General features: G+C 39.9%; 1 protein-coding gene and 1 long non-coding RNA gene across 10 annotated transcripts in view; one reads left to right on the forward strand and one right to left on the reverse strand.

The window, feature by feature from the left end:
* Gad1os (glutamate decarboxylase 1, opposite strand) overlaps positions 1-13,271 on the reverse strand; it is a 73,418-nt gene that overhangs the window by 19,994 nt on the left and 40,153 nt on the right. The gene's annotated exons all lie outside the window — the stretch shown is intronic.
* The window catches only part of Erich2 (glutamate rich 2), a 32,215-nt gene that overhangs the window by 1,263 nt on the left and 17,681 nt on the right, over positions 1-13,271 (forward strand). For 2 of the 9 annotated variants that reach the window (XM_006500027.4, NM_025744.2), the window contains exons 3-6: positions 2,827-2,883; positions 11,140-11,175; positions 12,547-12,574; positions 13,111-13,159. In XM_006500027.4, the coding sequence (XP_006500090.1) occupies positions 2,827-2,883; positions 11,140-11,175; positions 12,547-12,574; positions 13,111-13,159 (170 nt within the window). Of the gene's footprint in view, positions 1-2,826; positions 2,884-6,337; positions 6,356-9,002; positions 9,140-11,139; positions 11,176-12,546; positions 12,575-13,110; positions 13,160-13,271 lie in introns of those variants that run through there. The other 7 variants (XM_006500028.4, XM_030251959.1, XM_006500029.4 and 4 more) reach the window with 5 other exon arrangements.

Below are 13,271 nucleotides of genomic sequence, written 5' to 3' on the forward strand. Positions count from 1 at the left end.
TGGATCTCCCAGGAGAAAGGTTCGCACTACGAACTGCCCCTAAATCCAATCTGGACGACTTGGAATATCCAAAAATCAAGATTTTGACTTTTGACTCCTTGCACTACTCTGCATCACACCCAAAAGCATTTAATTGATAAGTAGCACGGTGACACCGGTACTGTAGGTGACTTGCTGAGTCTGTTTGTTCTTATCCCAAGATCTTTGCTTTTTACAAAGAGATATGAAGAAAATGCTTTAAATACTTTGCTTCATTCTCCTAAAAACTAAAGTCAATGGCTCCCGAATCCGTATGTATGTATGTATGTATGTATGTGTGTATGTATGTATGTTACTAGGGTTTGGGGGTTTGTTTTGGTCTCCAGAAAACAACATCGGTAGAAATGATCTCTGTTGAGTTTCCAGAGCTAAATTCCAACACTAGGGATTCCCACTGCACCCTCTCCACCATTCCGGTCTCTCGCTCCTGCCCTGCAGTGAAGCTGTGCTCCCTGCTTCCGTGTCCAAGCAGTCCCAAGTTCTATTAGAACTGCCAAGCACACGGTTCAGGACTCTCCTTACAAGGCCGAGCGATGGGTACTGACAGCATCAGGAGGAGCTGAGGAGTTTACTCCTATCCCAGTTAAGTTCTCTTGTTATGTATGCTCATCTGTGCAGGAGTCACAGGGTAAGTGATTGGTTGACTCAAAATTACATGATCTGTTGAAGTTTGAACACAGGCTGCCTCCAACAAGCTATCGTCCTGTCAAGGAGGAAAAACACTGTTTATATTTTAAGTATTTATGGGTATAAGTGATGTGTTGTAGAAATTTTACATTTTAACCTGTGGTTTTTGTCCCACCTTTAACCATTTAGTTTTCAGACAAAACACATACCCAGCCTTTATATTTATAATAAGCCTTAGTCAGCACTAGAGCTAGGCAGATATCTCCCCTCTATGTTATTAAAAAATTATTTCTATCAATAACCCCAAGTTATTATTTACTGGGTTTTTATCTGGGCTACTCTTAACTCTAATTGGCCAGCTCTCAGGGCCATGTTTATTTTGACTCTTAACCCATGGTGTCTTCCTCCTCCTTCCCCACTTCTTCTCCCTCTCTTCACGGTCTCCCCCCAAGCCCCAGACTGGGAACTTCAAACACCACCTATATCTCTTCTGCCCAGCTACAGGCTGTGGGCATCTTTAGTCACCAATCAGAAATAACTTGGGGACAAGGTCATATGGTGTCACTTGGGTTTATTTGCAGGCTTTTTTTTTTTTTGTCTCTGGGACAACCAAGTCTTGGAGACCCACACTTAGCATTACAGTACATACCAACAGACCAAACCTCAACAATTTTTTTGCCTAATTAAAAAGGCTTTAAAAAATATAAATTGAATATAATTATAATTATGAAAATTATAAGGTTTGATATATATTTATAACATCCAGTCTATTATATTTGGCAATTTAGATAAAGTATTTTTTATCATTTATCTATTTTGGTGAGTTAGAATTTTGCATATTAATTATTTATTTTTTAACCTGTATTATCATTTTAAAAGCATCCTAGAACATTTTTTTTATTTTAAATAAGTTTAGTTGTGAGATAATAGTTATTTATTTAATTCCATCAGAAATTTGAGAAGGAATAAATATTATTTGAGTAGGTAGGAAGTGCACGAATACAGTTTTTAAAAATTATAGAAATGACAGAGATAGCTTATCACTGGGACAGTCTCCAATATTTTTTATAATGTTGGAGCAGCTGTCTTTAGCCTTCTGGCCCAGAATATTTGACAGACTTTAAGTGGAGCAGGAATTATGAAGGACTAGCTTACTCTGTCTTGGCAGAGTTTAGTAGTTGATTTTTTTTTTTTTGGTCCAGTGGCTAGCCTGCCACAATGGAAGCGACTTTCTATGTAGGTTAGCAGCAAATTTGTCTCATAGTCAAAAGATTTTTTAATAATTTTTTAGATGTCATATTTTGTGGGTCTTTGATACTCTCAAAGACCATTTGTCTATTCATAGTCTATCTGAACCAGTAAACACAGTCTGTTTTTAGCCATTTATTAAATATATAACCCAGGATATATATTTTGTGATAATTTAGAGTAGTATCTAATATGACTATGAGTTTGATTGATTGTTTGATTGACTGTAACTTGTATTATTTAATTATTCTAAACAATTTCTAATAGTAGTTATCAAAAAGGTTAGGGTTAAGCCTTATATTTTAAAATGAGTATTATAGGTATAATGTCTAACAAAAATAATCTTAAACTTTGTATTAATAAACAAAGATTTATATCAATGAAAACCTAACCTGTATCAATATATAAAACTTTGTATTAATATAACAAAATATAACCTTAATTTTGTATTAAAATATAAAGATTTTTATTAATATAAGATTATGACTATAAAATGGTTTTGTATGTTTTTTTGTGACAGGATTGTTTTGTTTTCCAAGAATTCACTCTGTAGATCAGGCAGGACTTGAACTCAGAGATCTGCCTGTCTCTGTTTCACAAGTGCTGAGATTAAAGGCATGTGCCACCACTGTTTGGCCTCAGACTCATAAGTAACCTATCTGTCCTTGCCTTTGTCTTCCAAGTATTGAGATCAAAGGCCTGGATTTATTTATTTATCTATGTATACTTGAAAACATTTTAATTTTTATTTATTTCTCCCTTTGGAGGTTAATACCTCTGTGGATAAATATACTTGCATCTCCTTTCTCTTTATATACACTAATATCCTTCTTTTATTTAACTTTATTTAAATTCCCTTCTATTTACTGTATAAACATATTTTCAAGCTAACATATATGTGTCATGTGCTAGGACAAGAAGTCCCAGCATTCCCCTGGAGAACACGTTGAAGGAAACCAGTTGCTTAAGGTAGTGTGACACCTTAATTTATTTATTTTTATAATTTTTTTGACTGTGGGAAGCATGCAGCCTTGCTTTTTGTTCTCTGGGCAGCAGGATTTTGTCAGCTTCATTGCATAGCAATATCTGCGTGCAATTAGGTTGCCTTTCCAAGGCAGCGTAGAGCAGCATTTGGGAAGACCAAGGCTGGAGTTTGAGCCTGTTGCTTGGGGTGTTGGTTTGGTTTGGGGGGTGCACTGTGTTTGTCTGGGGTGCAAACCCCAGAATTATGTGTGCCAAATCAACATGTATTTTAGCACTAGTTCTGAACCCTGCGTGGCTTGGGGAAAAAACCCAACTTTGTTAAGAAACCAGGTTTCCATAGTCTTAAAGGGACAGCATGTGTTTTTTTATTTGGGAATCTGAAATTAAATTTTTTTTTCTCCACATGGCAGAGGTCTTTTGGGAGACAGATGGAGACAACAGGGGGAAAGAGAGAAAGACAAGAGATAAAAGGGAAATTAATTTTTTTAAGTGAGTTTTGGCCCCACATTGGACACCAATATGTTATACAAATTTTTAATTTTAACCTGGGATTTTTATCCCAGGTTATCCTTTAACCATTTAATTTTCAAACAAAACACATACCCAGCCTTTATATTTATAATAAGCCTTAGTCAGCACTAGAGCTGGGCAGCTATCCCCCCCTCTATGTTATTACAAATTATTTTTTATCAATAACCCCAAATTATAATTTACTGTGTTTTTATCTGGGCTACTCTTAACTCTAATTGGCCAGCCCTCAGGTCCATGTTTATTTTGACTCTTAACCCATGGTGTCTTCCTCCTCCTTCCCCACTTCTTCTCCCTCTCTTCACGGTCACCCCAAGCCCCAGACTGGGAACTTCAAACACCACCTATATCTCTTCTGCCCAGCTACAGGCTGTGGGCATCTTTATTCACCAATCAGAAATAACTGTGGGACAAGGTCATATGGTGTCACTTGGGTCTACATGCAGACTTTCTTGTCTTGGGCCCACACTTAGCATTACAATACATAGCAGTAGAATAATGAACGATCATTTTATATGCATTTGAGGCTGTCCAGTAAAATGTGCCTGGGTTGTGCTCTGCTCCACACCCCCACACACACACTGGCTCCCTCACCACAGTTGCTATCTGTCAATTCATCCATTCTCTGCCAGTCAGAGCATAAGGTTGCTTATAAAAACGAATATAATAAAAGAGTAGATAGCTCCATAAATACAATGAAGAAAAATATCATGTCTTTCATTATTAGAAGAGAAACCTAAATAGACTATTTGGAAATCTGAATCTTCAGTGTTAGCAACTCATTTGATAAAAGCCTGTTTGGGCTTTGCAGCCCACGTAGAACCTGAGTGACCCCACTGGCTGCTGGTTAGTGGCATATGCCTGGGGTGGGGGATGTATGTGAGATAATCCTACATCAGTTTTGGACACTAAGTCTTCTAAATCTAGTCTTCTAAATGGGATGTTTGCTGTCAGTTTGAGTTAACCACAGTTCACAGGCTCAAGTCCTGCACGTGGCTAGTGGCCGCTATGTCGAGCAGCTGAACTCTAGCTTCTATGTGATGTTCTCTGTTTCTTTTCAGTTCTACTCTTTCAACAGGTGCTTATACTGAGCCTTAGCTCGTGTGGTATGGAGTGCACTAGGCCCTAGAAATCGGTAGATACATGAAGTCCCTTCTCTCACAAAACTCCATCTAGTAAGAAGACAAAGGATAAGTTAATGCAACTATGATGAACTCATATGGAAGGCCTCAAGACCCCCATTTTTCTTTTATTTTGTCTTTCTTTCTTATTTCTCTCTCTCTTCCTCCCCATCCCCCTCTCCTCCTCCTCTAGTGTTAGTATTTAGCATAGGTTGGCCTGGCACTCATGGTCAAGCCTACTGGGACTGTTGGCATAAACCACCAGACCTAACCGTACAAAGGAGCTTACTTGTTTGTTTGGTGGTGCTGGGATCCAGTCCAGGCAGTACCCGATGGCATGATGCTTTTAAACTGATGCGGGATACATACTTATAACTAAGAAACAATTTATCTCTCCCTCTGTCTCTCTTCCTCTCTCATACTGAAGACTGAACATAGGATCTTGCATATGCTAAGCAAATGACCTACTACTGACCATTTTTGTTTCAGACAGACACAAAATTGTCCAGGCTAGCCTTAAACTTGACGATATAGTCCAGACTGTCCTGGAATTTGCAGTCCTCCTGCCTCAGCCTTCCTGCAGTTATAGGTATTTTGACACTAGGCTAAGAACCGGTTTCTTTTCTCAAGATCATCCCTCTGTGGTTATGGTCATTCCTGAATTCTCTAGCCACGTCTCCATAGTGGGGATGTGTGTATTGGTGTGTCTTCCTATCTGCCTCTTGCATGTTATGAACCATGATTCTATCCTTGGGCTTCTCTTGTTCTACATAGACGATGCAGTCCAACTCAGTTCTGTTTCCAGACTTAGGCGGTGAATCACCAACTGGTCTTTTTAGCTCTGTTCTCTCTCAAATTTACCCTGCACCAAATTTCTGGGATCAGTTTAATCTTCTGGTCTTGTTCAAAGCCTTGACTTTGGTTTGCACTGTGCAGTGCTTACAGCCCTGACTCCTTAGCATGTGGCAATTACTGGCCCTAATATTTCATTCCCACATACATTTCTAACTTCCCCTGCAGACATTCTCTAGCTCTGGACTGGACAGTTGCTATTGCTACCTGACGGTGGCCCCAATTTGGATAACTGTCACCTTCACAGTGAAGCCCCACTCAGAGGCATCCTGTGGGTGAAGATCTAACCTTATAATGTTACAAGCTTGTGGTTGGGATTCCTTCCATGTATTCAAAGTTGGCAGATAGATTTAACACTTCTCACTTGACATGGCCGGAGGCTATGCTAATTCTGTTACCAAAGCTCTGACCACAGGATACTAGGAAGGAGAGAAAAAAAAGAACCATAGTAGTCAAGGTTTCTTTTGGTTTAATTGACAAAAACAAAATCCCCATAACTCAGATTTGTTTCAGGTAAAAAATGAGAAATTAACTGTCTAGCCCATGGTAGGGACAGAGATTGGGTGGATCAGGGACTCAGATGGCATTAGAGATGTATGTGTGTGCCTTTTATATTTGTGTTTATTCTCTCTCTCCTTATTTCTCTCTCTCCCTTCTGCTCCCTCTTGTTCTCTCTCTTTCTCCCTCCAACAACCTCTCTTCTCTCCTTATTTATTATCCTGGAGTTCTAGACTCACATGATCCTAACTTTATGACAGTCCTGCTTAGAAAGCTTGTGACAAGCTAAGCTTGGGTCACAGACACATGACTAGGTCTGTCGCTGTTAGCTTATGAATTCACAGTGAGTATCCCAGTTAGAGTCAGTATTGCTGTGATGAAACACCATGACTGTGATGGTTTGTAGATGCTCAGCCCAGAGAGTGGCACTACTAGAAGGTGTGGCCCTGTTGGAGCAGGTATGTCACTGTGGGCATGGGTTTTAAGACCCTTATCTTAGCTGCCTGGAAGCCAGTATTCTGCTTGCAGTCTTAAGATGAAGATGTAGAACTCTTAGTTACTCCTGCACCATGCCTGCCTGGATGCTGCCATGTTCCTGCCTTAATGATAATGGACTAAATCTCTGAACCTGTAAGCTAGCCCCAATTAAATGTCCTTATAAGAGTTGCCTTGGTCATGGTGTCTGTTCACAGCAGAAAAAACCCTAACTAAGACAATGACCAAAGCAATTTGGGGAGGAAAAGGGTGTATTATACTTCCATATCACAGTCCATCCTCAAGGTTAGTCAGGGCTGGAACTTAAATGGGGCAGGAACCTGGAGACAGGATCTGATGCAGAGCCCATGGAAGGGTGCTGCTTACTGGCTTGCTCCTCATGGCTTGCTCACCCTTTCTTATAACAAGGACCACCAGCCCAAGGCTGGCACCACCATAATGGGTTGGGCTCTTCCTATCAATCACTAATCAAGAAAATACCCAACATGCTTGTCTACAGCTGGATCTTAAGGAGGCATTTTCTGGGTTTAGGTTCCCTCCTCTCAGATGATTCTAACTCATGTCCAGTTTGTATAAAACTAGCCAGCACAGTGGGTCTGCTTGGGAATGCTTTGTAGTTGGGCAGCTAGATTTGTCCAAAGATCTGGGGACAGACTATATAGTACATTGTTTATAGTTTCTTGTAGAAAATACAGTTATGGAAGAAATGCAGGAAACAAAGAGAATGGGTGCCATGTCAGGATTGTGGCACTAGAGCATGGTTTAGGCACAGCTCACTAATGCTCCTCCTCCTCCCCAGTCTTTCCATTTGTGCCTCTATTGCATGCAACCTCTTCTTGCATGTCACCTCTTATCCACGTGCTCAGTTGATTGCTTGATCCAGTGTTCACCATTATCTCAATTTATACAGTATAGAAAAATTACACTGAAGCCCCTCAGAAGCCTTGGGTACAGCAGTCTGAAGCCTGGACAGGGGGGAGAACCTGAGAATTACTGACTCCTAAGGAATTGAGTGTTAGGATGAGACAGGTCAAGTGGACATCTCCTTGCAAATGGTAAAAGCTGGACTGAGGACAGTCTGGGTCTCCAACAAGATGAGAGCTCTGGCTGTCCTGATTTTTCTTTCCCTACTGAAATGGGAAGAGAATGGTATGTCTGATGGTGCAGTCCAAGTAAGGGTCAAGTCCAAGCCAGAGCAAGGAGATGTCCACTTGACCTGTCTCATCCTAACCTGAATATGTAGGAAGCACAAAAACATAGCTTCTAAAACGTAAACAAATTGTAGAGAGAGCTGACTAGGACAGTCCCCTATTACTCAAAACATCATAGCATCTATCTTCAGCCTTCTGGTCTAGAACCATCTGACAGACCTTGACGTGAAGCAGGAACTATGAAGGTCTCGCTTACCCAGTCTTGGCAGAGCTAAACTCTCGGTTATTCTGCATTGTGTGTCCTTTCCTGGACAGTATATTTTTGTCTTTAGATGAGTAGAGCAATTTTTGTCCAGTGGCCACCTTACTATAACTGGTGCAACTCCATATGGAGGTTTTGATGCTCAATTTCTTCTTTGAACCAAGAAGGGGGTACTGCTGTCAGGAACAGACATGTCTCTAGTTACATGGTCCTTAATAATAGATGAATATTGAATGTCATATCCTGTGGATTGCTGATGTTTTGAAAGACTATTTATATAAAGTATATTTGAATTGTTAAACCTTGACCATTCTTAGCCATTTCTACTTGAATATTGTAGAAAGCACCTTAATATAATTAGATCAGAATCTAATGTAACCATGAGGTTACTATCTGGCCTTTAACTTGTGTTACTTAATCATCCTAAACAGTTTGTAATAGCAGTTATTAGAAGGTCTGGCTTTGGGGCTGGTGAGATGGCTCAGTGGGTAAGAGCACCCGACTGCTCTTCCGAAGGTCCAGAGTTCAAATCCCAGCAACCACATGGTGGCTCACAACCATCTGTAACAAGATCTGATGCCCTCTTCTGGAGTGTCTGAAGACAGCTACTTACATATAATAAATAAATAAATCTTAAAAAAAAAAAAGAAGGTCTGGCTTTAAGCCCTGTATTCTTAAATGAGTTGCATAGGCACAATGCCTATCTAAGAGTAACACTATTAATTCCAATTTTTGTATCAATATAATGAAAATCTTAAATCTGTATCAACCTAAAAATTCTGTGTCAATGTAAAAATTATAACTTCAATTTGCATCAATTATGAAGATTTCTAACAATGTAAAATTGTGGCTATACAATGCTTTGCTTAAGAGTGAATTTAGTAATTGATTCCATCGATTTCCTTCCTGTTCAAAATTATGAACTTTTCCAAATTATTCCTTAAAATGACAACCTATCATAATTTATAAAATAACCATAACCAGACACTGGAACCCAAGGGATTGGGATGATGACTCTCCACAACTTCTTCCTGCTGAATAGGGGAGATGAGAAGTTCTTTAAAGGGGTGGAGAGGTTTAGAAAAATTAGAAAATTTGGTTAGACTTAAGAAAGCTAGCTTTATATCTGTTCCCTAGTCTTTGTATGTTTAGAAGGCTTAGGACTTGACTGAAATTCTGACTGGATCCTTCTAAAAGGTTGCATGAAGCAAGTCCATCTGGAATCGGCAACAATTCCTGAAGCTGTTCTGGAAGCAGTCTCTGGACAGCCTAAGGAGTCAGGGGCTGGAACAGCAGTCACCTCAGCATCCCGGAGGATGAATCTTGCCAAAGCTGTAATATATTACATTCTGTAATATATAACTCTTACAACCCAAATTTTAGAGCTATTAAGATATTTGTATGCATTAAGCAAGATGCACAGATAAGTTAAAGATGAATTTTGTTCCTTCTTTAAGCAGGTGAAAGACAACTATCCTTTTATGAGTTAATGTGATCAGTAACCGATTGTAAAAAATCTTTATTCATGCCATATGAAGGAGAACATGAAGAATCTTAACAATTCCATAACCAACAAAATTTTATTGTCCAAATTTAGGTGAAGTTTTGGCTGGAGACATTTTTATGTCTGAGCCAATTATTGGGTTGTTCCCATGTTAAGGAATTAGCAAATCAAGTTACCTGTTCTGTTTGATTTTCTCAAAATTTTCTTTTCTGTAGCCAAAATCTTCAGGGGGTCTTCCCCTGTAGTATCTGACACATATCACTCTGGAAGGGGTCCAGTGCTTTTTCTCCTTTCCTGTCAACACAAATACAGGGCCTCTCTCCAAAGATGGCAGGTCATTGGTCCAGTAACCAGAAACCACTGAAGGTATAGAATTATTTAAATTAATAGCTTAGCCTCTCTCCCAGAGGATTTTTAGTATCATAAATACCACCAAACTTATATATAATCTTCATTTTAGCAATTAAAACAACTCAAAGCAGTTAAAGCAATCCAAATAAATATCTGTTGAGGTAGTATTCCTCCACTATCTCCCGGGTTTTTTTTTTGTTTGTTTGTTTGTTTGTTTTTCCTTACATGATTAATTTTTAATAGTGAGTTCAACGCCTAAGTTTCTACTGTCTGAGGTAGGCTAGGCTCACTATCTCCTGCCTTTTGACCTACAGTTTAAGATTTTTAAAAAGCCTCAATTATTTATTCATCTATGTATTTATCTTTAATTAAATTCCCTTCTACTTACCCTATAAGCCTATTTCCAGGTTCTGTTTTTGTCCTACCAGGCTGAACAATCCCAGAATTCCTGTGTAGACCATGTTCAAAAGAATCTGAGTACTTGCCCTGGGATAGGCCTTTTCAATTTTTCTTTAAAGCATTTTTTTTTCACTCAATCTCCCTTCTATCTGTACACCTTTGTTTATCTGTCTATGGGAGGCAGAGGGCAACTATTGTCTGCCTCTGTCTTCCTCCCCGCAGAAAGCAGGGGTCATTTGTTGTCTGCCTCTCTGCCTTCCTCAAAGCAGCCCCCAATCTCTCTGCACAGCAGGGGCTTCCAGCACCTCTGACAGAAATCCTCTCCTGGCTCAGGCAAAATCTGTAGCCTGCTAAGAAGCCAATTCTCCCAAACTCCCAACCTAACATCATGGCGTGTTTGTATTCCATCTGAGAATCTCTAAATAATCTTTAGAAGTGAGTTCTTGCCTACCACGTTGGGACAATCTGTAGTGATGAGTAGTTAATCCACTTTAGGCTCCCAGTGGGGCATGCACATTTCTTCTGCACCTGCCCAAGAACTCTAGATTCCAGAATGAAAGAGACAGACAGACAGACAGACAGACACACACACACACACACACACACACACACACACACACCACCAGCTAATTTTGATATGCCTTGACTATCTTAATGGTTGGGCATTCCCCAACCGCCCCATGGCTAGCACACACCCCCTCTCCAGTACTCCTGGCTTAACACCTTCTAAATCTATATCTTTGCTGCCCCGTTACCTTCTGCACAGTGCTCCCATGGTGCTGCTTTCTCTTTACACTACATTGCTGGATGACTTTTCTCTTGCAGTTCTTAGATCTGATCTCTCTGCTTCTGAGTCATGGGGACTCTCTCTCTCTCTCTCTCTCTCTCTCTCTCTCTCTCTCTCTCTCTCTCTCCCTCATCCCTTACCAGTCAAAGCTGGCTGGGGACAGGGGCCCTTAACATCTGGAAGCTCAGCTTTTGGGAGCCTAATTAAGACAAAGTATTAGAACCATCTCTCAACGAGAGCCATCTGAAAAGGGAGCAGTGCCAACTAATGCCTCTTTGCTTTGTTGTTCACAGTCTTAGCCCTGAATTTTGTATTCCTGAAATTCCCAGGTATGTAGTAATAACCATTTTAAAAGTCTGGTTTGAGGCCCAGGCATAATGGTACACATCTGTAATCCCAGCCCTTGGGAAGCAGGTGGATCTTTGTGAATTCAAACTCAGTCTGCTCTGTGTAGTGAGTTCTAGGTCAAACAGAGCTACAAAGTGATACCCTGTCTCAGAAACAAACAAGAAGTCTGCCATGGGATGTGGAGCCAAGTGGAGGGACAAGTGAATTGCTGATGTATGGTAGAAATACGTGTGACCTTTTCCATAAGTAAAAATAATACAACTAAATGACTTATCCAGATATACGAAGGACTCCATTATGAGGAAAATCAATCCTGTAACTGAATAGCCTAGAAAGCAACAAAAATCTAGGAGAAGGGCTGGAGAGATGGCTCAGCAGTTAAGAGTTCTCACTGACTGCTCTCCCAAAGGTCCTGAGTTCAAATCTTATGGCCACATGGTTGTGAGCCACCATCTGTAATGGGATGTGATGCCCTCTTCTAGTGGGTCCAAAAGAGGAGAAAACATTAAACTTCTAAGTATTAGTAAATGCATGTGAAGACTTATGAGATAAAAATTAAAATGTATCACTGGATAAAATAAAAGATCAATTTGTACATTTATATATTTAAACAATACTTTAATAAAATTCCATTTCCTAAATGTGGAAGCCTCCACCTTCCTCTGGCTCAGATTTCCTCTAAAAGTTACCTATGGTGGCACCAGCAAGCTGGACAGTGGCAGAGATTTATTTATCATATTTAGTTTCTTGAAGCTGGAGAGGGACATATAACTGTTAGCTGGAAAGAAGTTATGATTTCCAGAGTCAGCTCAGTGGGAAGGGTGTCCCAGAGCCTGCTATTGACTGTATTTCAGTCTAGACCTAGAATCCAAGATAATGAACTGAAAGATAACAAAACTAGTGGGTGGTTCAACACATTACCACTGTCCCGTGCAGAATCCTTCCTGCAGCTCTGTTTAGATGGACCTCACGATGAGATGAGAAGAAAGTTGGTTTCTCTAGAGCAGCGGTTCTGAACCTTCCTAATGCTGACACCCTTTAATACAGTTCCTCATGTAGTGGTGACCCATGACATAAAATCATTTTTGTTGCTACATCACAACTGTAATTTTGTTATTAAGAATCATAATCTAAATATCTGTATTTTCTGGTGGTAGTATGCAACCCTGTGGAGGAATTGTTTGAGCACCTCCCCAAAGGGGTCACGACCCCCAGGTTGGGGGTTGGGAACCACGGTTCTAGGTTTTATAATGTGACTTCTTAGCCCATGCGTCACATTGAGACGCATGGGCTCCTGCTCCTAATTCTGTGTTTGGCAGTTAGGAAGTAAAAGTGTCCTCTTTGTTTTTCAGCAACTACCTGGACAAGACTGATGTGCAGGTAAAGCATTCGGGGGCTGGGGGCGGAGCTTAGCTGGTACAGTGTCTGCCTAGCATGCGCACAGGAAGCCCTGATGTCAACCCCCCAGCCTGCACAAACTGACATAGCTGCACACTCCTGTCATCTTTGGTTTTGTTCATTTTGAACTATAAGCCTACCCTTGTAATGGCTAAGCCATTTCTCCACCTCAGTCCTGACACTTGGGAGGGGAAAGAAAAAAATTGGATGTTCAGAATTGTCCATGGCTACATAGTAAGATCAAGGCCAGCCACAAACGCATAAATATGCCTCGTCTCAAAAAATTTTTAAAAAGTAAATAAAATGTGTATTGCCGGAGATTCTGTTCTTGTTTTGTTTTTGTTTTTAGAATACTTTGTGTCAGCTTTACCATCCATTTATAAGGTTTAGAAATAATTGGCTTTAGAATATATTATACAATAGAAATATTTACATAGAGGGTCATAATATATTTTTCCAAATACTTCAAACTAAAATAATAATGATAATTCTAGTTTTTATTCCTGCTTCTATTTTAGGCATCAAAAAGCAGACAGAATGGCAGATTGCTATTGTATGATCCGAAGGGTAAATGATTTATTACTTAGAATGTGTTTGACCATGATCTTGTTTTGAGTATTAATTAAAAATATTGGAATGGTTGGATGTCATTGTATAATTAAACAGTTAAAGCCTGTGT

This window comes from Mus musculus, chromosome 2 (genome assembly GCF_000001635.26).
Source record: "Mus musculus strain C57BL/6J chromosome 2, GRCm38.p6 C57BL/6J".
In the NCBI taxonomy this organism is placed as follows: domain Eukaryota; kingdom Metazoa; phylum Chordata; class Mammalia; order Rodentia; family Muridae; genus Mus; species Mus musculus.